This window comes from Ahaetulla prasina, chromosome 1 (genome assembly GCF_028640845.1).
Source record: "Ahaetulla prasina isolate Xishuangbanna chromosome 1, ASM2864084v1, whole genome shotgun sequence".
In the NCBI taxonomy this organism is placed as follows: Eukaryota; Metazoa; Chordata; class Lepidosauria; order Squamata; family Colubridae; genus Ahaetulla; species Ahaetulla prasina.
The window spans coordinates 336,841,551-336,868,343 of record NC_080539.1 but is presented as its reverse complement, the minus strand read 5'-3'; the positions used below and the strand labels follow the sequence as shown (position 1 = coordinate 336,868,343).

General features: G+C 40.9%; 1 protein-coding gene across 6 annotated transcripts in view; it reads right to left on the bottom strand.

Annotated features, from left to right (window-relative positions):
- The window catches only part of EVL (Enah/Vasp-like), a 174,838-nt gene that overhangs the window by 130,634 nt on the left and 17,411 nt on the right, over positions 1-26,793 (bottom strand). For 2 of the 6 annotated variants that reach the window (XM_058162687.1, XM_058162694.1), the window contains exon 1: positions 17,238-17,391. The exons of 1 other annotated variant lie outside the window; for it this stretch is intronic. In XM_058162687.1, the coding sequence (XP_058018670.1) occupies positions 17,238-17,260 (23 nt within the window). In that variant the 5' untranslated portion in view covers positions 17,261-17,391. Of the gene's footprint in view, positions 1-17,237; positions 17,394-26,793 lie in introns of those variants that run through there. 3 more of the 6 variants (XM_058162688.1, XM_058162699.1, XM_058162700.1) reach the window with 3 other exon arrangements.

Sequence of the window (26,793 nt, the reverse complement as noted above, 5' to 3'; positions counted from 1 at the left end):
TGAGTTGCCTGATTGACAGAAGCCTTTAAAAGCATTTTTACAGCCTCTTTGGCTGAAGAGGTTGTAGAAAAAATGCTTTGAAAAGGTTCTGACAATCCCAGCTGAGCTGCACAATCATCAGAGGCTTTTTTTTACTTTTAAAAGCATTTTTTCGGCCGAAGAAAAAATGCTTTTAAAAGTTAAAAAAAAAAAACTCTGATGATCACGCGGCTCAGCTGGGCATGCGGGGGGAAGGGGGGGCAGGGATTTTTGCTACCGGTTCTCCGAACCACCTGCCGCCATCGCTACCGGATCGGGTGATTCGGTCTGAACTGGGAGCATTTCACCCGATACAGTTGCTACTGCAGAATACACACAATCTCAGAAATGCTAGGATCAGTGGTGAAATCCAATTTTTTTACTACCGGTTCTGTGGGTGTGACTTGCTGGGCATGGCAGGGGAAGGATATTGCAAAATCTCCATTCCCACCCCACTCTGGGGCTATCCAGAGGTGGTATTTGCCAGTTCTCTGAACTACTCAAAATTTCCGCTACTGGTTTTCGAGAACCTGTCAGAACCTGCTGGATTTCACCCCTGGCTATGATCATGGTACACTGTCCTCATTTCCCTTTTTTGTGAAGGCAAGATGTCTCAATAAACTTATTTATCCCTTAAAGAAGCCTTTCAATGGTTAAATATCTGCAAAACATCTGTGGTTTAAATCACATCTGCTATGAGTTATTGTACTATGAACTCTCCAGCAAGCAAAATTAAGCTGTTTGCTCATCCACACATTTGACAGATTTTTTTTAAACTACCAGTGGCTGCCATCTAGTACCTCACATTGTATGCTCTGAAGAACTGTTGTCAAGCTTATTATTTAACTGATGACTTCATTCTTCTCCTGGGAATCATCCAGTCACAGTTATTTGCCACCCAACACATGGCTATAGGTACAATTTTTGAACCTGTAGTATTAGTCCTAGCATTACTTTTCTTTTGTAAACTTAGTAAATTTATTAATTTTAGGTTAGAAGTTTCTGGAGTCACACGTTTTTCATATAAATCACCATGTACATCAATAGTGCTGTATTAACAAAATACTATCATAATTGCTGTGCCATTTTTCATTATTTTAGATATTCTTTCATCCTGAACAACGACTGCTGTAGGATGAGCCCTGTCATCAGTCTCAAATGCCTTCACGCCCACAAGAGATCCAAGTCTGACCCACCTTGAATTCTATTGGCTTTTATCTATCACCAATTTGCTTTGACTGTTAGTAGTTCCGATTCTTGTAGAGCAGGGCTGTCAAACTCACAGCCCGCGGGCTGGATGCATCACGTCCTGGCCGTGACCATGCCCGGTTTAGCGAAGGGGAAAAAAGTCCCAATACGCCACATGATGCCACCATGATGGCGTGAGTTTGACACCCCTGTTGTAGAGAGTTTAAGCTTGCAATAAAACTTTATATTCATTTGAAGTGCCTGGATTTCCCGATTTCCTTGGCTCTTGAAAATTGCTGTTGGAATAAACAGTTTTTTTCAGCATACAGCTTCGGTTAGTAATGCTGTTAATAATTTCAAATGCATGCAAAATTCTGGATTCAGTTGTTGCCACTTCCAGCTGAAATGGAAGGGAATAGATTTATGAACAGTTATTTGAGAAAATAATGCATTTAGAAAACAGAACCATCCATTCATTTAACCATATAGAATTGGCATGTATACATATATTTTATGGCAATAATATCTAATGAATATTTGAGATTAATTTAATTTGAGATTAATGCAAACATAGTCTTGAAAAACTATTCAAGCAAATATTTTAATCACACCAACAAAACTGTATTAGGCGTTGAAAATAAACTTTCTTAAAACTTAATCAATCTTACTGAATTTAGAGATAGTATAGGATCCAGTGAATCCATTATTTTAAATCAATTGTTCTGGATTTCTAATCTGTTTGAATAATGGGTTTATATTTATCCTTTAGTACCTAAAGTCTCAAACAATACCATAGTCTGTTTTAAAAAAACAATGTACTTTACCCCCATATCCTCCTACATATGTCCTTAGACAGGTTTACAGGTTTTATTTTTCATGTGCTAGACTAGAGCATGATAAGGCTTTGTTTTTAAAGCAGAAGCAGTGATGCTATATTATTTTGCCAGAACTGAAACATTCTATATTTCTGAAAAAGTTGGACACCCTTTTTGTGTGTGCAAAAATGCCTTAAACTCTATAAACTTGTACTTATCAGTACAATGACAGTCATTGAACCTGAGATTTTTAAGATGCCTTTTTTGCATACATTTTGACTTGTTCAAAATGTAAATGCATTATATTTTTTTAACTACTATGTCAGTTATGAAAGATACAAGGAACCTAGCAAATAGTTAAAAGTTTAAAAATCCCCATAAACCATTCACTTACTGACCGAAAATCTAAAAGCCGGGGGAGAGGTCTGGGAGCCTCTTTGGACCCCCGGCTGCCGGGAACGAGGCCGGGGGATGGGCGAGCCGCGGATGGCGGCCTCTGGGCTACGGACGAGGCTGCGGCTTGGATTTGGTGGTTGGGGAAGCCGCAGCTGGGTTTCCCCCCCCCGTTTCATCGTTTCATCGTTTCATCACTTTTCTGGCATCTGGCGTCTTTGGATGTCTTCTGGGCTCTCCAGCTCTTCTTGATTTCCCCTGACCCCCCTTTGGACGTGGCGGAGGGGCCTAGGCTCTAGGGCCTAGGGTGAAGGGCTGTGATAGATCCCTCTTGTGGCCCCCACCGGAGGTGTCCCGGCCCAGTTTGGCCTGGTTAGGCCTAGCGGGGCCTGCTTCTTCTCGGACTGGGAGTGCATTTTCATCTGCAACCATGGGCCAGCTGCATTTGTCACCTTGCATCTTATATGGCTGGCTGATGGTCATTTTTGGGACTGTTCGGGAAGGTGATTGGAGACCGAATGGATATTGGGGCCCTACTTTGCAACATCTTATGAGGAAACATCCACTCTGGAAATACCGGTGACGCCACGAGCAGGAGATGAATCCCACCCCTATTAGGACGGATTTTAGGACTGAGCTTTTCGCAGAACCACGATCATTTTACTACCAGACTGCATCTGCGACTTATACCATCTTGTATCAGCTTTAAGCCAGCCACCATCTGAAGACATTGGGCAGATGGGTATCCACCCGGACTTGGCATTACACCTTGCCACCCCAGACATTACTTTGCTACTTCACGTCGTCTGCTCTCTCCTGTGTATGCTTTTAACTTATTTATTTATGCGATATTCTGCCATGGAACTCTTGCGCCTGCAGTGCCCCGCCTCGCAGGAATGGCCCACTGCATTATCAAGGGCCGGCCTCAATGACGGGTCTTGGGACCCACAGAGGTGGCATCGAAAAAAAGAGCCTGTGGGGTTTTAGATAGGGCTTTTTAAGGGGTGGGAGGGTTAAGGCGGGCGTTGGGGTAGCCCGTCGGGAGGAGCCAGTCCTTGCGCCTGCTCGTGACGGTTTTTAATAGGTTCGGAGGTTAGGGGAGATTGCGTTCCTGTTGGTGAGGCGGCCTGATTCCCACGGTAAGTGAGAGGGGCAGATATGGCGGAAGGGAGGATCATATCGTTTTGGGCGCGCACCCGATGTTGCAGCGGTCGCCCGATCCCCGTCCTTTTCCGTTCCCGGATGGTCATGACCCCAGAGCCTGGGCCTTGGCTGATGTTATGCAACGCACGGTCCGTAGTTAATAAGGCCCCTAGTATCGACCTTATTCAGGGGCGCTGCGGACCTTATAGGCGTTCGAAACCTGGCTGGGCACTGAAGGGGTGTGCCTTGTTGAGATGTGCCGCGGGTTTCCGTGCATTCCATCAGCCGAGGGCCCAGGGTAGGGGTGGGGGTGGCGGTTGTGATTAGAGAAAGTCTAGAGCCGAGGAGACCACTGTACCTCAGATTGCGGGTGCGAATCCCTCTTTGTGAGATGGGGCCATAGGTGCCAGATGGGTTTGCTGATCACGTACCTGGCTCCTTGCTGCGTGACAGCTGCCCTGCCCGAGCTCCTGGAGGTGCTGGCGGGGTGGCAGTTGAGACCCCAGACTTTTAGTCATGGGGACTTTAACTGCCATCGTCCGGCTCGTCATCGGCAGCTCGGGAGTTCATGGCTTCCATGACGGCCTTGGACCTGACCCAAGTAATTGATGGCCCTACTCACATTGGGGGTGGCACCCTGGACCTGATTTTTGTCTCTGGTCAGTGGTTGAGAGATCTGGACTTAAAGGAAATAGTCATTGAACCTTTGTCATGGTCAGATCACTCTCTTCTTCGTCTGGACTTTCTGACCACCATTCACCGCCGCGGGAGGCGGGCCGACACGTTGGTTCCGTCCCAGGCGCCTGATGGACCGGAGGGTTCGGACGGAGCTTGGGCCATTTCCTGAGGTCTGGCTCACGGCTCGGCTGAGGAACTTGTTGCGGCCTGGGAGCGGGCGGCGGGGCCTTAGACCGGGTCGTGCCTTTGCGACCTCTGACCCGGCGCGGGTCCCAACCGGCTCCTTGGTTCTCTGAGGAGCTGAGAGGATGAAGCGCGGAGAAGGCGCCTAGAGAGTTCCTGGAGGTCTAGCCGTTCTGAAGCTGATCGGACACTAGTGAAGTCCTATACTAGGGCTTACCTGGTGGCAATGAGGAGGCGGCGTAGCTCGCCTCCTCCCTCATTGCATCGGCAGATAACCGCCCAGCCGCCCTGTTTGGTGACCCGCTCCCTCCTACACCAGGAGGCGGGATGACCCGATGCAGGGGCGTGCTGAGAGTTTAACGGTTATCTATACGATAAAATCGTTCAACCGGGATGGTTTGGACCAAGATTGCGGTGATCTGGTGAGGCGGCTGAGGTGGTCTTGGTGACATTTTATGGGATGAGTTTGACCCTGTCGCTCCGAGGACATGGACAGGTTGTTGGGAGGCTGAATGCCACCACGTGTTTACTGGACCCGTGCCTCCTGGTTGGTGCTGGCCACGCAGGAGGTGACACGAGCTGGCTCAGGCGATTCTGGCGCTTCTTTGGTGGAGGTGTCTTTCCGGCCGCCTTGAAAGAGGCGGTGGTGAGGCCCTCCTCAAGAAGCCTTCCCTGGACCCGGCTGTTTTAGGTAATTATCGTCCGGTCTCAACCTTCGCTTCACGGCGAAGGTTGTAGAAATATGGTGGCATATCAGTTTCCCTTGCACCTGGATGAAACTGTCTATCTAGACCCGTTCCAGTCCGGTTTCCGACCCGGTTACAGCACGGAGACGGCTTTGGTCGCGTTGGTGGATGATCTCTGGAGGGCCAGGGATGGGGTTGTTCCTCTGCCCTGGTCCTATTAGACCTCTCAGCGGCTTTCGATACCATCGACCATGGTATCCTGCTGCGCGGTTAGAGGATTGGGAGTGGGAGGCACCGTTTATCGGTGGTTCTCCTCCTATCTCTCTGACGATGCAGTCGTGTTGACAGGGGCAGAGGTCGGCCCGGGCGCCTCACTTGTGGGGTGCCGCGGGGATCGATCCTCTCGCCTTCTGTTCAACATCTATATGAAACCGCTGGGTGAGATCATCAGTGGGTTGGTGTGAGGTACCAGCTGTCGCGGATGACACCCAGCTGTACTTTTCACACGGACCACCCCAGCGAAGCCATCAGTGCTGTCCCGGTGTCTGGAGGCCGTCGGGTCTGGATGGGGAGAAACAGGCTCAAGCTCAATCCCTCCAAGACAGAGTGGCTGTGGATGCGGCGTCCCGGTACAGTCAGCTAAATCCGCAGCTGACCATCGGTGGCGAGTCATTGGCCCCGATGGAGAGGGTGCGCAACAGCGTCCTCCTGGATGAGCGGCTGTCTCTAGAAGATCATTTGACAGCCGTCTCCAGGAGAGCGTTCTACCAGGTTCGCCTGGTGCGCCAGTTGCGCCTTTCTGGACCGGGAGGCCCTATGCACGGTCACTCACGCCTCGTGACGTCTCGCCTGGATTACTGTAACGCTCTCTACATGGGGCTCCCCTTGAAGGGCATCCGGAGGCTACAGTTAGTCAGAATGCGGGTGCGCGGGTGATAGATGGAGCCCCCCGTGGCTCCCGTATAACACCTATCCTGCGCGGTCTGCACTGGCTACCTGTGGCTTTCGGGGTGCGCTTCAAGGTTTTGGTGACCACCTTTAAAGCGCTCCATGGCATAGGGCCGGGTTATCTGGGACCGCCTACTGCGACCAGATACCTCTCACCGACCGTGCGCTCTCACAGAGAGGGACTCCTCAGGGTGCCGTCAGCTAGGCAGTGTCGTCTGGCGGCGCCCAGGAAGGGCCTTCTCTGTGGGGGCTCCCGCCCTCTGGAACGAACTCCCCCCAGGACTCCGTCAACTTCCGGACCTTCGAACCTTCCGTCGCGAGCTCAAGACACATTTATTCATCTGTGCAGGACTGGCTTAGTTTTTTAGATTTTAAATTTAGAGGGGTTTTTAAATTGATTTTAATATCTATATTTTTTACTTTTAATTAATTGGGCAGTAGAATAAGTTTTTTAATGATTGTTTTAATTTGTATATTGATGTTTTTATATGCCTGTGAACCGCCCTGAGTCCTTTGGGAGATAGGGCGGTATATAAATTCAAACAATAAATAAATAAATAAATAAATAAATAAAAGCAGCTGTCACACTTTTATGCCAAGTTAAGTGTGTGGTAATGGATGGAATTTCAATTTGCTTTTTTTTCTTTACTTGTAACTTGTGACTTGTTATGGAACAATGGGTTAAAGGGAATCAAGAATGTAGTTGAGAATAAAAAAATCTTGCAGACTTTGCAACTTTTATGATTTTATCTTTTTTGCAGAATGTAAGGTTTACATATATATGCTAAACAGAAAAGGAACCATATAATCCATTCTTGATACATGAAGCATTTTGTAAGAAAACTCTTCAAATGCAAACTTTTACACATGATATATACTTATATATAGAACTGCAGCCTCAAATAATAGATATTTGGTCTAGAAATTAGACATTTTGATACAGATAGTCCTCAACTTTTGACAACTGGGACTGAAATCTTGATCACTGAGTGAGGTGGTTATTAAGTGAGACATCCACGTGTTTGCTTTGCTCCAAGTCTACAATAGCAATAGCACTTAGACTTATATACAGCTTCACAGTGCTTTTACAGCCCTCTCTAAGCGGTTTACAGAGTCAGCATATTGCCCCCAACAGTCTGGGTCCTCATTTTACTCACCTCAGAAGGATGGAAGGCTGAGTCAACCTTGAGCCTGGTGAGATTCGATCTGCCAAATTGCAGTCAGCTGGCAGTCAGCAAAAGTAGCCGCAGTACTGCACTCTAACCACTGTGCCACCACAGCTCTTACAGCAATCCTGGTATCACTGGTTGCAGTTAAGTGATATCCAGAGTTGTTAAATGGATGGCCTAAAGCTGCCTGCTGAAGAATGTCACCTCTGTGCAAAGCTGAAATCCTCCTGTCAGGCAGCTATTAAGAACAAAAGGGCTGCCTGCTGAAGGAGTTCAGCTCTGTGTGAAGCTGTAACCCACCTGGGAGGCAACCTTTCACTTTCAAATGTCCCTTCCAAAGGATTTCAGTTCTCCTCCTTGCACAGAGGGGAAATTGTTCAAGAGGCTGCAGAAACAGAGCTGAAATCCCGAAAATTAAAGCTCTATTCCTGCAGTCTGCCAAAGGATTTCCCCTCCCTTCCATGCAGGGACAGAATATCTTTCACGGAGCTGCAAGAACAGAACTGAAATTTCAGGATTTCAGCTCTATTCCAGTAGCCCTGTGAAGGATTTTAGTTCCCTTCCTTCCCCTTGCATTGGGAAATCATTTGTTTACTTTCCATTGGGAAAGCCAGCAGAAAATATTGCAAATGGTGGCCACATGATCGCAGGTTGCTTGGCAACTGGTTGTAAATGCAAGCTGGTTGCCAACCTCCTGAAATCTGACCATGTGACTATGGGTGTTAGGAATGTGTGTGCAACATTTTATGATGGCCAAGCTTGTCATAACGGACCAGTCATAAGTCAAGGACTACCTGCATTCCAGTTAGGATGTCAATAACCCTGAATAAAACCAACATACCTTAATAAAGACAGTGCTTTTAGACTGTTACTGATAAATTTAACAGAAGGATTCAACACTGATTATTTGTTCTGTTATATATTATATTGTTCCATGTCTTCCTATATCAGTCTTAGAGTGGAAGCATGAATAGATCTATACTGGCAGGGAAGTTTAATGTCATATTCAAACATATTTAGAGCCTTAACATTCATTTATATTAGAATACCTGACAACATTTTAATACAACAGTTCACTTGCTAGGCTTGCCACCTGCTCTATTTCAAGAAAAATTTATTTAGTCCTATGATTTAGTGTTTATTTGCAAATGCAAATCCTTTCTTAATTTAGATTCTAGCGAGAAGAAAACAAAGATGCTGACAGCAACTATAATAATAATTTTTGCATGCCCTAAAAAACTGCAAGCATAAATATATTTCCAAGGAATAGATTTAGCAGCAAATGATGGTTTTATGGTCTGATCCTAGTTGGATACTCTAGAACAGGGGTGTCAAACTCAAGGCCCGGGGCTGGATCTGGCCCATGGAATGCTTAGATCTGGCCCACGGGACTGCCCTGGAAACAGCAAAGGACCAGCCCGCAGTGCTTCTACCAGTGAAAATGGAGCTTGGGAGAGTCCCATGTGGCCCTCTTAAGCTCCGTTTTCACTGGCAGAGGGTTGCAGGAGGCAGTCACAGCTGAAAACGGAGCTCGGGAGCCCGTTTTCGCTGGCAGGGCGCTTGGGCCACCACAGGCACTCCTGACATTAGTGATGTCAAGCTGGCTACCCCGGCCACGCTCACCCCAGCCCCCCACGGTCAAAAACATAACCCTGATGCTGCCCTCAGTGAAATTGAGTTTGACACCCCTGCTCCAGAACAAAGGATTTCAGCTACCATGCTAAAAGAGCTGCAGTTATGCTGCATTAGTGAGCCACAAGTAAATAACAGAAAGTGCTGTGAAAGCAGAACACTGTCTTCATGACCAGGCTACACTTCCATTTCTCCTCCAGAGTCCCAGCAACCTGTATTGTCACAGGACCTCTGTTTTTTGAAACCTGAAGTCCTGCCTATGAGATGTGTACCACGAAAGGAAAAAGGTTGAAAACCACTGGTCTAGAACATTTAGAATGTTCTAGTACCATTGCTGGAAATTTTCAAGAAAGGCTTGGATTTTGTCTGTAATGATATTAAAATCTCCTGCCATGGGCAGGGGGGTGGACTAGAACAGGGGTCACCAACCTTTTGGACCTCAGGGACCACTAAATTCATAATTTTAAATCCTGTGGACTACTAATATGATTTTTAACAAGAAAAATAGTATTTAGTGCAATATAAAAAATGCAAATAATTTTTCTGTGGACCACCAAAATTTTCTCAAAGACCACCAGCGGTCACTGGTGGTCCATGAGAAAATGTTGGTGATCCACAGAAAATTTATTTGCATTTTTTATATTGCACTAAATATTTTTATATTGCACTAAATACTATTTTCTTGTTAAAAATTCATATTAGTGGTCCACAGGATTTAAATATGAATTTAGTGGTCCCTGAGGTCCAAAAGGTTGGTGACCCCTGGACTAGAACATCTCCAAGGTTCCTTCCAGCCCTATGATTCTATAAAATTCATCATATTGGCAAATACTTATTTCTGAAAGCTGTTAATTGTCCCTGTATTCATATAACATTTTATATACTCTCCTTTCAACAATCAATCATAGTTTCCATAGGGTCAGCTGGATGGCAAAGAGCTTTCACAATTTCTCATATTGTTAATTAAATTGCTGTTACACTTTCTCTGAATGTTACATGATTTGAAATGATATTAGTTGTATGCAAACAGAGTGATTGGTTTCCCAAATGATAGGAAAGCAGAGGATAGCCTATTTTTCCCGTCACTTTTTCAAATAGGTGTACATATGTTTTAACAGTGGTAGGAAGAAGCACAACTTCTAGGGATAAGCAAAAATAGATTTATAAAGTTTTTCATAATTTCATAATTCATAAATTCATAATTTATTGTTGTTATATTATTATTATTATTATTATTATTATTATTATTATTATTATTATTATTATTATTATTATTATTATATCTCTTATTTATTAAATATGAAACTCAGTCAACTGAACATTTAAAATGTATCACAAATATCATTGACGCATTATTATTGTTGTTGTTGTTGTTGTTGTTGTATGGTACTGTTACTTAGCCAGGAGACCACAAAGTTATTGCAGAGTAGTAATTTGGCTGCCAATTTACCAGCTCTTGCTCATGCACCTTGGGAAGGTGAAGGAACAAAGGAACGTGAGCTGACATTGCACCAGAAAAAAAGATGAGTTGCTCCCCTGAGCCACCTCACAAATGGGCATCACAACTGGGAAGCTTCAGAGTCAGCAAGAATCTGCCTGCCAGCATGGAGCACCAACTCATCTACCCACTGAAGTGGTACCTATTTATCTATTCACATAGAACATGCTTTCAAAATGCTAAACAAATAATTCCCTCAATACTGTCAAACTATTTACTAAGTCTGCACTAATATTAATCTTCTCATCGTTCCCATCACCCATCTCCTTCCACTTATGACTGTATGACTGTAACTTTGTTGCTTGTATCCTTATGATTTATATCGATATTGTTTCCTGATCGCTTATTTGTACCCTATGACTATCATTAAGTGTTGTATCTTATGATTCTTGATGAACATATCTTTTCTTTTATGTACACTGACAGCATATGCATCAAGACAAATTCCTTGTGTGTTCAATCACACTTGGCCAATAAAAAAAATATTATATTCTATTCTATGACATTTTAATATATTCTGAGGATGTAACCTCTCATATTAGGCATTCCAGATATGTTTTGCAGGGGCTGAGGGACAATAAGCTTTTTGCCAAGTTGGAGAAGTGTGTACTTGATTTGCAGCAGTTAGACTAGTATGCATGTTATAGGACTTCTACAGTAGAAATGCAGATTGATCCAGCTATGGTATAGCTATGGTATAGCAGTTTTATCTGGACACATTCCCTGTGGGGGGAAAAAAATGCAGCAATTCCTGAGCTTTGCTAATTTTTTGTCAGACATCAGGACAATTTGTAAGGTTGCAACACACACAATTTATTCAAGCCTATACACAAGAATTTAGTCAACACTAAATTGGTGGTAGATAGTTAATTGAATTCAAGAAAGGGCATCTCTTGTGGAGATACAAGGACTCTAAACTGATGACAACTTTAACTCCGCCCAGCAGCACTGCCTGCTCTTCTACAGTTTTATGGGAAGTTCATTTCTAATTTTGCAGACAAAGTTAAACCTCTTTCACAATTCTTACAGAATTGTGAAATAATTTTGCTTGGATGACACACGAACAATTCCCATTCCAAAAATTAATACAACTCTGCCTTTCAATCCCTCCTTTGCTACCCAGATGCCCCCCCAATCCAGTGCTTTGGATGCCACTGTCAGAGCTATACTACTCCAGGCTATGAAAGTAGGGGGAGGAGTGTTACTAGCATACATCTTCTTTTCTCACATGCTCTCAAACACAGACAGAAACTAGGATATATGTAACAAGAAACTGCTGGCAATCAAGGCAGCTTTTCAGGAAAAGAGGCAGTGCCTAGAAAGGGCACAATTTCCTATACAAGGTTGCACAGTCCACAAGAACTTGGAACTGTTGCAAAATTCAGTCTCATACCCCCAGGCAAAGCAGATGGAGTCAATTTTAATCTCATTTTGATTTCCATATAATTTATGTACCTGGTTCCTGAAATATGCTACCAAACGCACTCTCACATAAACCAGAATACATTATAGTTCAGAAGCTTTCTTCCCATGCTACTCTTTTACAACCTCACAACCCTGCAATGATTACAAAATGGAGAGGATGAGGGAAGGACGACAAGCTGAAGTTCTAATTGCATGAATCAAGAGGGAAATAGCTGCAGGACCTGTATACAAGGCCTCAGATAGATGACCTCTGGGGGCTCAACAAGGTACTATATCTCGGTTTTCAATGGATGGAGGCAACTCTGGCCTAATGGATGGATTTCTGTTCCCCTTCCTTTACAGGAGGAGGTGTTGCAGCATTGTCATGACAATGAAACAGCTGTGCATGAAAGAGTTTTTAAAACCTTCCACAGGACTCTTGAAGATTACTGATGGCCAAAAATCTCTGTGGCTATAAAAGGGTATGTTGCATTTTCCCATGTCTGTTGGCATTCAAAGCCAGTTCTGGGCAACAGCCTTTAAACACACCTACCTAGCTTGGGATACAGTGTCAATGGATTTAATCATAGATTTATACCAGTACAAGGTTATATGTCTATTTTGGTAATAGTAGATCATTTCACCAAGATGTCCCATTTATACCATGTAGGGGGACTCCCAACTCACAGACTATGGCACAGCTCTTTTTAGACAACATATTTAGATAGAGGAGTGTGATGGCTCAGCAGTTAAAGACACTAAGCTTGTCAGCTGCAAAGCTGACAGTTTGGATTCAAAACCTGAGCACCATGAAATGGGGTGAGCTCCTGATACCTGCCTTAGCTCCTGCTCACCTAGCAGTTAGAAAGCATGCAAATGTGAGTAGATAAATAGCTCTCACTTTGGTGAGAAGGTCACAGTGTTTCATGTGCCTCAGTGTACAGTCATACTAGCCACAGAAATGTCTTCAGACAACACTGGCTAAAAAAACAGAGATGAGCACTGTCCCCTAGAGTTGGACATGACTGGACAGGGAAAACGTTTACCTTTACCTATTTAGATATAGAGGAACAGACATTCACATAATACCAAAAAGAGAAAGTCATTTCACTTTTGGGTTTTGGAGAACTCTTTTCCAGCTTTTAAAACTATAGATTCACTTCAGCCCACCAACTTCCTACTAATGGAGCGGCAGAGAAAATTAGCCAAGTAATACAATAGTATGTAAGATGTTACAGCACTTACAGCCAAGATAACTGGCTGCACTTCTCCCTTCAGCAATATTTGCATACAACAATTCTGTGCACACTCATCAATTGGCATGTCACCATTCCAAACAATGTATGGAATCCACTCAAGAGTTTTATCAACAACCACTCAGTAAGGATCTGTTCCTAGCACAGCACAGTTTCTCAGGGAACAACAAGCAGCTCATGACGTATTAAAAGAACAATTGCTCGGGACAAAAAAGGTGTACAAGGAAGTAACTTGTAGTAGTATGTTCATAATATGGCTTTCTACTACTTCAACAAGACCATCAAAGAAGTTGAATTCTAATTTTGTGAGACCATTTACCATTGTGCAACAGGTAAACCAATAGCTTTTCACTTGCAACTACCACTTTTGATAAAAGTCCACTCCTGGCTAGTCAGAGAAGCTCTTCCATGTGCTCTGTGAACCCAGGATCCCCCACTCCTACTCCTGATTGTGGATGGGAAAGAAGACTATGAGGTAGAAACTATCTTGGTTTCAAAGAAAAGAGGAAACAGGATTCAACATTTTTTACAGTGGAAAGGTTACCAAGAGACAGAGCATTTGTGGGAAAATGCACTCCAAAATTGGTGCACCTTTTTTATCAGTGTTTCCCTGACAAGCCATGGCTTCTCTAGCTCCCTGATTGCCAAAGCAAAAGGAGGAGTTCATGAGTGGAGTGGGAGATTACTCACAGGGGGCCCAAGGGAAAGGGGAAACCAAGGCCAGAGCTTCCTAGCCCTCAACCTCAGGCATTCAGTTCCCAAATCTAATCCTAAACCTATTTTGCAAGACTAGAAGACATTTAACTAGAAGGATATGACCTCTATTTGGACTTACGTGATTGTTATCTCAAGTACATTAATTTTCAATTTCATTTGCATTTTATATAGAAAACGCCACTGAATGATCAAAATCAACAACTTCAATGTGGTGGAATCAATGCCATGTAAAAGGAGAAGCAGAAAGAATTCATTAGAGGACACTATAATTTAATATCTGCACAATAACCATAGGTATGAACTGATGTTAACTGTTTCAAAATAAATATGGTGTATTAATTATTGGATTCATTAAACAATCTGCTTTCAATGTTGCTTATTTCATAGACTTCACACCATCAAATGCTAGATTCCCACAACAAAATCAGAGATCAGAATGAAATCCATTAGCTTATTAAGATGGAAAATTGAAGCGTGTACATCAAGCTGCAGAGTAGATAGATATAATGACCTCATTTGGAAGCTAGCCAAATGCTTTGGATAATCTTTACGTTGTGAATATCCAAAGAGTCAGGAAACTCTGCAACATTTAGCTCACACTATAATCAACCTGTTAAGCAGTTCAGTAATACCTTACATATACAGTATAATGTCACTGATTCCTTTTTCAATTTATAAAAGTATTCCCAGTTTACTGATTTTAATCCAATACTTTCATTTCTATCCGCCACACCTGCAACTGTTATAATCTTTTTTAAAAATGACCTTATAGTCATCCCTGAATATAGGTGGGCTCATTTCAAATGAACAGATTTGGCATCTAGAAGACAGGCGCAAACACACAGGCACAGTTTATACACTAAATCTTCAGAAATCATAAACACCTCCACTTATACAATATATTTTGGTTTTATGTGACTTCAACCTTAAACCTTAAGAGCTACTTTCTATCCCAGCAATTAGTTTTCCAGTTAAAGGCAACACAACTGAAGACCAATCAATAAAAATGAGAACTAGTCAAAAGAAGAAGGATGGATGTTTCTTAGCTTAAATTCCAACTCTTCTTTCCCTGAATGCTTAATTCTATCAGTTCAACTAGAGGACGACTGTATAAGGCTAACCAAAGAGGATGGTAGTGTTCTTGATATCCATAGATTTATCTGTCAAAGGGTCCCACCCACTTAAAAACATTACAGAGTATACCATAATTAAGCTTTTCATTTTATTTGATATAATTCTCATCTGAATTCCATTTTTTTTCTAATTTTCTAATTTTAATATAATTTAATATAAAAAAAACATTTATAGAGCTGACTATCTACTAATTCGCTCTGGGAAGCTCCCAATCAAAAGTTAAAATAGCATATAAATCATAAATCAAATCACATTTTTTTCATCTCTCGGAGGTGGAGTGTTATGGAAAATATAATTCACACATTTGAAATGTAACAAATCGAAAAAAGCTGTCCTATGCAAGAACAGAAGATAGATCTCTAAAACTTGCAATGAGAAGGAGAATGGAAAAATAAAAGAATAAAGGGTAAAGGAATGATATACATTCATTTCAATTACATCTTCATGAATATTTGGTAAAATTTGTTTTCAATAACATCAGTCCTCTTTAAAATGCTGTTCATGTAGTAGTAAATAACAATTTCATTCTTAATTATGTTCAATTTGAATTGGTAATTGTATAAGTTAGAAGGAATTCTTCATTCTGGCTGATAAAGAATTCTTCGTAATTTAAAAACTTTCACATTCTTACAGAAGTGTAAAAAAAATATAATCATGACATCAAATGAGTGAAAAAATACTAAACTGGTGACTATAATGACATCAATGCTAGTTGCTTGCAGTACCTTTTAAAGATACCAACTCCATTTTATTACCAATTCAGAATAATGAGGACACCTCAACGATGAGCGGGTGATATGGATGATGCTGGGTGACACTACTAGTAGTTACTGAAGAAATTAGGTACTGTTTCCCCAAAATAAACCTTTGTAATTAAAAAAAAATGGCACGCTACTTGCTCCAAGACAACTAGGTAAATGCTAATCTTGTTTGAGGCTATCAGCAGATAATAATGTGGTTTTGCCTTCTATAGATAGTTTATTTTATCTAGCAGACTGATCTGAGTATCGTGATGAAAACCAGTTTTGTATCACTGGGTCTTCATCTGTGCATGATGACAACACAAAAATACACTAGGGTTGGTGCCTCTTCTCTATTTGCAGTGTAACTTGGTGACAGTAATTGGCCCTCTTCAAGGTTTGCTAGCACTCTCATAACAATGCAGTTACAATACAGCACTGCACCGATTTCTAGTAAAATCCTTCTGTTATCAAGATGGTAATTTTCCTGTTTTTATTAAATAGCACATGTTTCTTGTTTTTTATCCTAAACTCCACAAACACTGATGACATACTTTCAGGAATTAAGAATTAGCTATGATCAATTATCTGCTAAGAATGTGAGACAAGAGCAAAGATATCACCAATATTATACCTGACATCAAATTATGTTAATCATACTATCCTTATAAGTAAAGGGCATAATTCCCTCTTAGATTGGTGTTCAGTTAAACAATCTGCTTCTCTTATGCAAAAAGACACCAAGTTAGCTTTTTACATAATGCCGTAATAAAATGACATTATGACAAAATAAAATAAAATATAAGCAACTTGGAAATGTTCATTATTGTTACCAGTAAGTTTCAACAAGAAATTAATAGATATATCTTAAACAGTAAGTTAAAAAAACTAAATATTATAAAGTGTAATACATCCCTACATTATTTAGTTGTAGGTTAAGAATAGCATTGAGATTTGATAATTAAATAGACATTTTAAAGACTGAATAGTTATCCAAAGGTGCCATCACAAAAAGAAAACACATATTTTTTCTACTTAGCCATTATCCATTAAATATACAGTATTTTATATTTTCACACAAAATCCCTGCAGTGGTGTCTAAAGCATTTTATTTTTTACTAAGTGATATCAATGAAATCCTGCAGCAATGAGACCACAAGAAGCAGACATGTATGTGGTGCAGAAGCTTCCCAGTTTATTCCTATATGTGATCCAAGCATATTTTGCTCCTTAACTCTCATAATTTGCATTCTTTACAGAGGAGAAGCATTTCTCATATACCAAAGATAGGGAAGATGCTTTTTATTTTTCCTGACAGAACACCATCTTTTTATAACTCTAGATTACACTTGCAGCTTCAGGCAGCAGCAGTGATTCCAGTAAGGCTTAAGAAGCTATTACTCATCTATGTACTTCATCATGCAGTTAGCTATTGTTTACCTGCATCTCATCTTTGACACACCCACCTCCCAAACAGTACGGAAGAGCTGCAATTTTTAGATGAAGGCAAAAATCCCTCTTGCATTTTGGAAGCCTTTTGCAACCGTAAAAGCAGTTTTACGGTTTAAATTACCCAACAGAAATATTCCAGGAACAAAAAAAGCCAAGCATGCTGATGTATGAAACACAGCCTACCTGAATTCTTCAAATGCATACATGGCCTAGGAAATAGGACAGAGGCCTTGAAGTCTGCAAGATAACCTTGGTAAATCTCAGGAGAAACATTTAGTTGGCCAAGCCACAGGCATCATCAAGAGCAGCACGCTGTAAAGATCCTGGAAGAAAAGGGGCTGCAGATATTGGCCTGCAGCCTGCAGCTCAACCAGCTGCTGACAAGCAGCAGCTCGCTGGGAAAGGCGATAGAATACCATGTGATCATTCCAGCAAGTCTGATTAATGCAGCATACTCTAATAATACAGGCTGATATCTTTATTATTCAAGCCAATCTTATTAAACCAGAAACACGCAACACTTAGCATCTCTCGTTTTATGTTGGGAAGTAGGGAGGGGGAAGGTTGCATTTTTTTTTAATGGAAAAAAATGCATTCACAGAAAAGAAAAATGTGAAATCAAAGAAGGCATCGTTTCAACAGGATTCACTGGAGTTACACAAACTAAAACTGTGGAATAGGATTTTAATTCTATTTTTTTTCCATAGTTATTTTATGTTTAAAAAATGGCAATAAATCCTACCTAATTACTATGTTAAATGCTTCAAATCTGCATACAACTGCATGAAAACGCAACTCCAGATAGGGCTGGAAAAACTAGTCTGAGCGCCTGAAGAGTTGCAATCTCACAGCACACCAATAGTTTATTTTGTTGCGAAACAATATTAGAAGATTCAATTTCACTCATCTCTGAAACTGGAAGTGATGTTTAGGAAGAATAGGAACTACAGTCCATTAGTTGTGGGGTGAAGTTTGAGAACCAGTGCATCCATCAGGATTAAGTAACCAGATGCCTTCTAAATAAATTGGTCTAGAATTTTCATAATTATTTAGCATTTAACATTGATTCAGAGGAGCCAGAGGTCTCAGTTGATAATGGGGCAGATCCAATATTTTCAGGAAGCCAAATTAGAAAGAGTTTAGCTGGAAGACACAAATCAGCACTTTGGAGTAAACTATCTGACAGCTATTGATGGTTCATATGAACATCCCTACAGTTGTATTTCATCAGCTAATATTCAAGGATGTGGTTCTAAATCTGGAAGTAATGTATAACAGACAGAGTTATCATATTTGGACTCTCCCATCTCTTGCAAAAAAAAAAGAGAGAGAGAAAGAGAGAGAGAGGATAAGGGGGTAGGTAATCTGTCTACAGCAGCTTCCACCAGAGTTGGAAGGTAATACAAAGTTCTGGTTCCCATTGAAGCACAAGCATACATGCATATATGCAAAGGTGTCTCCCCCCCTCAGGCAGACAGTTGTACTCTAAGTATAAAGAGAGTCCCTTCACTTGTATTTCCAGCATACCCAACCAAGACATGGCTGCTCTTGATTCCTCTTGTTCCTGGGAGGTAATACCTGAACACGGTAGAGATCGAACCTAGACAGAAGGCTACTCTGCCCCTCTTCAGCAAAGGCAAAATCTGATTTCTTTTCTACAAATCTGGCATACTACAGTATTAGTCAAACGAACAACTTTCACACTCAAAACTCAAGGCAATGTATCTGAAGGGAATAGTTGAGAAATAATGCAACATAGCCCAGGCTTGACTCTTGCCATACGAACCCTGGGGGCCATGAGGTGCATCAATCAATAGCAGCCACTCCTGTTCTCAACATATTGTTGCATCGAAGTAATGACCTTCCAGATCAGAGAAAGCAAAATCAGAATATCACTAAAGTATTTTTTTTCCCTCACAACTAAGTGAACCTGCACTTTCTAAAGCTCTCCAAGCCCTTTAAAAAGAAGGGATGCCAGATATTTTGCTATTTTTAGTTTTCTAGGGAGTTCAATGTCTAAAACAAAGATTTGTCCAGGAAATCCCAGATGTGTGGTAACTCCACAGACATCATGCATTATCTTCCATTAATTTGTTCAAGCTGCACGAGTAGATTAAAATGGCTGGAGCTATAGTGAGACCTTCTTTGCCCTTCCACTCCTGCCTCCCCAATGCAATTTTTTTTTAGGCTGTGGCTATTAAAAATCACAAAAATGTGTGATTAATTGGCAAGATTCACATAACATGCTATTTTTCTGTAATATAAAATAGGGTCTGTGGTTCAAGACATTGTCTTACCATGTTATGCGAGCCAGATCATTGTACAGGAACTGTGAATGTTTAACATATGTTTACTGTTCAGCAAATGAAATGTTTTAAAATGCGATAGAATAAGAACAGACCAACTGGTGTGACTTGAAAAGGACAAAACCAGCAGAGTCACATTTTGAAAAAAGCAGCGCTGACTGAGGGAAGTCGAAAGTGTTAGGAATTGAAATATGCGTCAGGCAAAAGCTTGTCTGCCTAGCAACAATACAAGGAGCAATGTGGAACATTCTAGTTTAGCAGACAACATACAGTCAGGGGAACAAACTTTCAAACATGAGCAGCATCCATTATTAAAAGCATGGCTTTTTTAAAAAGAGGCAAGAGGTCTGCAAAAAGAAATCTTATTTATTTGCAAGATATTAGAAAAGTTAAGGTATTGCAATGTGCAGAAAGAGAAAAAAAGGAAAAGACTGTCTAGGAAATCATTTTGGGAATATTTCCAAAATACAAACTGTACCCAAAAAGCTTTGAAAGATGCTAGTATTCATATTAAAAAGCAAAGCATCTCCATCAATCCTAAATTCACTTCCTTTGAAGTCAACTTGGTTTGGCCGATTGAAAGGTTTAAGGTTGCAACCCTGTCACATTTTTTGACACTGTTCACTGAACTTCATCTAAAAAAATATCTACATTAGTTTTGAATTTCATTTATATTTTTCTAATTGTCACATATTCCGACCAAGGAATCTTGTAAGTTCTCTCTCACACAAATAGACAGACATCATTTAATCACTATAATAATTCAGATATGCAGTTCCTTAAAGAGCTGTAATTAGCACTGTTGGCTTTCCAAAGAAAACTTCTGCTCAAGTTCCTAAGGGAATAACTAACTCAAAAGAAGCAATGGGAAATTTGCTACCTTACTTCAGCTAAGAACTGGACTTCTACTAGAGAGAAAAAATGGTTTTGCATCAAGAATATTTAAATATTCTTTATTTATCCTTACTTATACAGATATGAATGAATATCCCAGATTTTTATAAAAAACAGTTCCTGTAAATACCTATTAATGACATGGAGTTATTTCAAGGTATTACCAAAAAGAGGTTCTATTTCATCAAATATTGTGTTCCAGAAAATTCCCAGTCCCCTAACAAATTAAAATAATACATACATAGACCTCAAAATGATGTTGTCAGCCAAGCAACCAGCTACTGATTTTAAAATATAATGGTGCCAAGAAATTGCACCAAACTTTATATAAAATGGCATTTGAGCACAAAACTTTATGTCCAAAAACACAGATTTGTATTTCATCATTTTGCTGTTGGGAAATTTGTGAGTAGTTATACTCAGAATTGAATCTGTTTTATTATAAAGTGCAGGATTTCTTTAATTCCAAATGTGTGCTTTGCATTTAAAAGATTGATACATTAAACAGAATAATACATTAATTAAATATACTAAAATGTTCTATTTTTTACTCTTTCAAAAAATCATTTTCATCAAAATGTTTTAATACAGGTTAAACTCAAAAAATTAGAATATTGTGCAAAAGTTCATTTATTTCAGTAATGCAACGTAAAAGGTGAAACTAATATATGAGATAGACTCATTACATGCAAAGCGAGATAGTTCACGCCTTGATTTGTCATAATTTTGATGATTATGGCTGACAGCTCATGAAAACCCCAAATTCACAATCTCAGAAAATTAAAATATTACATGAAATCAATAAAACAAGGATTGTACATAGAACAATATCGGACCTCGGAAAAGTATAAGCATGCATATGTACTCAGTACTTGGTTTGGGCCCCTTTTGCATCAATTACTGCCTCAATGCGTCATGACATGGATGCTATCAGCCTGTGGCACTGCTGAGGTGTTATGGAAGACCAGGATGCTTCAATAACGGCCTTCAGCTCTTCTGCATTGTTCAGTCTCATGTCTTTCATCTTTCTCTTGGCAATGGGGTTCAGGTCAGGCGAGTTTGCTGGCCAATCAAGCACAGTAATCCCATGGGCATTGAACCAAGTTTTGGTACTTTTGGCAGTGTGGGTAGCTGCCAAGTCCTGCTGGAAAATGAAGTCAGTATCCCCATAAAGCTCGTCTGCAGAAGGAAGCATGAAATGGTCCAAAATCTCCAGGTAGAAGGCTGCATTGACCCTGGACTTAATGAAGTGCAGTGGACCAACACCAGCAGATGACATGGCTCCCCAAATCAACACAGACTGTGGAAACTTCACACTGGACTTCAAACATCTTGCAGTGTGTGCCTCTCCATTCTTCCTCCAGACTCTGGGTCCTTGGTTTCCAAATGAGATGCAAAAGTTGCTCTCATCAGAAAAGAGGACTTTGGACCACTGAGCAACAGACCAGTTCTTTTTTCCTTTAGCCCAGGTAAGACGCTTCTGACGTTGTTTGTTGTTCAGGAGTGGCTTGACAAGAGGAATACGACATTTGAAGCCCATGTCCAGGATCCATCTGTGTGTGGTGGCTCTTGATGCACTGACTCCAGCCTCAGTCCACTCCTTGTGGAAGTCCCCAACACTTTTGAATGGCCTTTTCCTGACAATCCTTTCCAGGCTGCGGTCATCCCTTCTGCTTGTGCACCTTTTTCTTCCACACTTTTCCCTTCCACATGACTTTCTATTATGTGCTTTGATACAGCACTTTGGGAACATCCAACTTCTTTTGCAATTACCTTTTGAGGCTTTCTCTCCTTATGGATGGTGTCAATGATGATTTTCTGCACAACTGTCAGGTCAGCAGTCTTTCCCATGATTGTGATTCCTACTGAACCAGACTGGGAGACCATTTTAAGGCTCAGCAACCCTTTGCAGGTATTATAGCTTAATTAGCTGATTAGAGTGGGACACTTTGAGCCTAGAATATTGAAACTTTTCACAATAATCTAATTTTCTGAGATTGTGAATTTGGGGTTTTCATGAGGTGTCAGCCATAATCATCAAAATTATGACAAATCAAGGCATGAACTATCTCGCTTTGCATGTAATGAGTCTATCTCATATATTAATTTCACCTTTTTAAGTTGCATTACTGAAATAAATGAACTTTTGCAAGATATTCTAATTTTTTGAGTTTCACCCATAAGTCTATAAACATTTTCACTTAACTATGCTTAAAATCACTATCTTCTGAATCACCTATTTCATTTTTCTTTCTTTCTTTCTTTCTTTTTTTTGTCATTCACCAATTTCTTCTTTTTCTTTCCAACGTTCTCAGACATCATACCAGACTCATCACCAAATCAGTTTTCCAAATACTCAACCTATGACATCTGCAGTGATGGATTACTGGATCCAAAATGGCAGGCAATATTTTTTACATGCATGTAATGAATGTGATGCACATGTAAAAGCTTTCATTGTCTGATTACACCTTCGATTTTGAAGCCAGTAACAATCAATGTGATTTCCTCTGTACTTTACCATCTTCATATTTACAAACCCCTCGCATCCTGGACATAAACTGTTTCCATACCTATCCTCAAAACAATGCTATAGAGCACTGCACACCAGAACAACTAGACACAAGAAAATTTTTTTCGAAATGCTATCACTCTGCTATCACTCTGCTAATCTAAATCTGCACTACTATTAATCTTCTCATCATTCCCATCACCTATCTCCTTCTATATATGACTGTATGACTGTAACTTTGTTGCCTGTATCCTTACAATTGATTTTGATATTGTTTCCTGATTGCTTATTTGTACCCTATGACTATCAATAAGTGTTGTACCTTATGATTCTTGATGAACATATCTTTTCTTTTATGTACACTAAGAGCATATGCACCAAGACAAATTCCTTGTGTGTCCAATCACACTTGGCCAATAAAAAATTCAATTCAATTCAATCCAATCCAATTCGATTCAATTCTATTCTATTTCAGACACTTTCAGACACATAACCAAATTAAAATTTTTAATGCAAACCAGAACAATGGTTTAATACAACTAACTGTCAGCTGCAAAGCAAAGAATTCAAAGGTTTTATACAGATTTGCCTCAGCTTGATCTTTTAATTTTTCTCCAACTTTTCAAGATTAACAGATTTTGGGGGTTCACTTAATGGTTTTGCCATGTAAAATCATATTCCTCTGCAGCTTAAAAAAACCACTGGTTCCCACCTTGGATTTTCAGCTATTACATATTCAGCACTTCATATTACAGGTTTGACTCAACTTGTATCAGGCTCCATTTATTTATTTAGTCAAATACATATTAAATAATATATATAAGTATAAGCATGAATTGAATACATAAAATAAATAAAACTAAAGGGAACTAAAGGGAACATTAGGACAGGGACGGTAGCCACGCTGGTACTCTTATGCACGCCCCTTATAGACCTGTTAGGAATCGGGTGAGGTCAACAGTAGACAGTCTTAGGTTAAAGTTTTGGGGATTTTGGAATGAGACCACGGAGTCTGGTAGTGCATTTCAGGCATTAACAACTCTATTACTGAAGTCATATTTTCTGCAATCGATATTGGAGCTTTAAGTTTGAATCTATTGTGTGCTCGTGTATTGTTGTGGTTGAAGCTGAAGTAGTCATTGACAGGAAGGACATTGTAGCAGATGATTTTATGAGCTATGCTCAGGTCATACCGAAGGCGGCGTAGTTCTAAATTTTCTAAACCCAGAATTTCAAGTCTGGTGGCATAAGGTATTTTCTTGCGAGCAGAGGAGTGGAGGACTCTTCTTATGAAATATTTCTGGACGCGCTCAATTGTATTGATGTCCGATATGCAGTTTGGGTTCCAGACAGATGAGCTGTATTCGAAATTGGTTTAGCAAATGTTTTGTATGCATTTGCAGTTTAATTATTATTTTACTTCAAAATAATATGTGTAGAGCTTTGGTTTTATCACTAGGCAATAAACTCATTTGTGATGGAACTACAAATCTCCAATTTGTATGATTTATAAATATTTTCAAATATTTTTTCTGATACAATGAATGAATGATATTTTTAGCAATTAATAAATACTCTTTGGAGTATTAGCTACTCTTATGATATTTTGCAATCTGAAATGGAATAGAACAACTCTAGTTCCACACACACACAAAAAGTAGGTACTCCAGGATGACAAAGATTTTTTTTCACCAAGAGACAATTAATAACAAATCCCACACAATTTGTTATTTTTTATCTAACTGTTACTACAGGCTAACATGTCAGATTGTTACTTACTGTTTGCTACAAAAAAAGACTTATCAAATTTTAATTCCCTGTGAAATCAACTCCTCCTTTCTCCCCCTCCTCCACTATCATCATTATCAATCATCATCACCATCCTGCCTTCTTGTCCATAAGGGACAAAATAGATAAAATATAATTAAAATTGGGCTTTAGAAATATATATTGATTGTTCCCAGGTTAATTTGACAGGTCAAATTAATTTTAGCTTTAGTTATGAGAAAACTGTATAAAGCAGGTTAGAAGAAATGTGACCTTATCAAATAATTCAAGAAGCCTGTTGCAGAGCTCAAATGCATGAACATTCCATACATTTATATTTTAATTTCAATCCCACATTTTCACAGTGGGATCAAGAGCAATCCTGGACTCAAGGTTAAGTATTGTCAATCACACATGTCGAAGAACATGGCGAGGATGGCAGCAGCTTTTTCCGCTGGTACTTTTGGGTGGCCTGCGGAGAAAGTGGCTGGCCAAGAAGCATTTTTGGAGGCTTCTTTGCCAGCCACTTTCCAGCAGCAGCAGCTGGCTTGGGACACCGAAAACTCCAGTCAGCTTGCCTTCCGAACTCTGGACCAGCTGCCGGGGAAAGTAAGCAGCCCGAACAAGGAGCGGTGGTGGGGGAGGAAAGCAGGCAAGGAGGCCTGGCCACGGGACAGCCGGGAAGGCCACGTGGAAGGCAGGAAAGCATCTTGGGGCTACCCGGCCATGGGGAAGGGAGCTAGCAGCCTACTCCCTTCTATGCGGCCCTGCCATGCTTGCCTCCCTTCCACATGGTCTTCCCAGCAGTCCCCCATGCCTTTGCCTTCCGAGGTCGGGTCACACATTCAGCCCATGATGAGAGACATGCCGCGCCTGGCCCAACCCGGCCAGTGAGTGGGTGGCCCTTCGGGGAGACAGCCACTGCACTGGGGCTGAGAGGGGCGGCAGTAGCAACGGTGCTGTGGGAAGGTGGTAGGATGTCCCAGGGCTGCTGCACATGTGCACCACATGTGAAGGGAAGCAGACACCATGCCTCTGAGGAAAAAAGGTGCTGGAGATCAACTTTAACAGTGTCGAGAAGCTGAGAGCAAAAGTAGCAGCAGCGGGGGTGACAGGTCTGTGTGTGGGTCCTCTGCAAGGAGTGTGAAGGGAGGCAGACACCGCACCTCTGAGGAAAAGAGGCGGCTGCGAAGCCCTGGCTGTCACACGCCCTTGTTGCCCTCGCCACTGCAACTTTTGCTCTCAGCTTCTCGGAACTCTTAAAGTCGATCTTGAAGAGCTGGAAGATGTTTCCTTAGATTGCCACCAAACTTATCATTAGGAGAGGTGTAGGCTAGCCCCGGAATATACGAGAAGTCTTGGGCAAAGTTATTTCAAAGTTCGGCCAATTCTTCTTCTTCTTGGCCTTAACATGTGTGAGCAAACACTCACACACCATGAGATGTGTGCACTGTGAGGTGTGTGCAACTGTGCATGTTTGCTCTGGGTTATGAGGCCAAGGAGGAGGAGAAGACATGGCCGAACTTTGGAAGAACTTTGCCCAAGACTTCTCGTATATTATATATCCGCGCAGGAAAACTCCCCGGGATTTCTGAGATGCCCTGCTGCTGATGCCTACCTTGGCAAAAGCTGTGCAGGAAACCTCCCTGGGAGTTTCCAGGATGCCCCTCCACCAAAGGCTTTATGGTTTGAAACGCTTCCACCTATGGACAGACTATGATCCATTGCTTCCACTAATAAAATTCAGTTTTAGATTGAGTACCGATAAGAACCTGAGATTTCTTTTCTGTTCATGAGCCATCTAGGCTTCATGTTCAATGCCATCTAGGCAAAATCACTTAGTAGTAGAATATACTGTACTTGTTTGCCTTGTTTTACTTATTTGTTTTTATGTAATAAACATGCTGTATCTTGTGCCTGAGACTTTGAAGTCAAGTTTGAGCCCAAGATTTTTCTCCAGCTATGATAAGCTGAATGTCTGGGAACCACTGCCAAGTTGTTATCAGTGAGCTGGGCATCAAACTGTAAAACAAATTGAAATTTCCAGCTTCATTGCCTACTTCTGATTGGTGTTTTCAAGTTGTACATTAAATTACTGCTTTTGACCCACTTCTAGGGGCAATAGCTTTTTTTAAATGGCTTGTCATCATAGTTATGCGACATGACTATTTCACTCAATCTATTCTTTAGATGAGAAAAAACTTACAGTATCATCCAGAATGATTTTTGGGTAATAAAACTGTTATTCTTGCTGAAATGC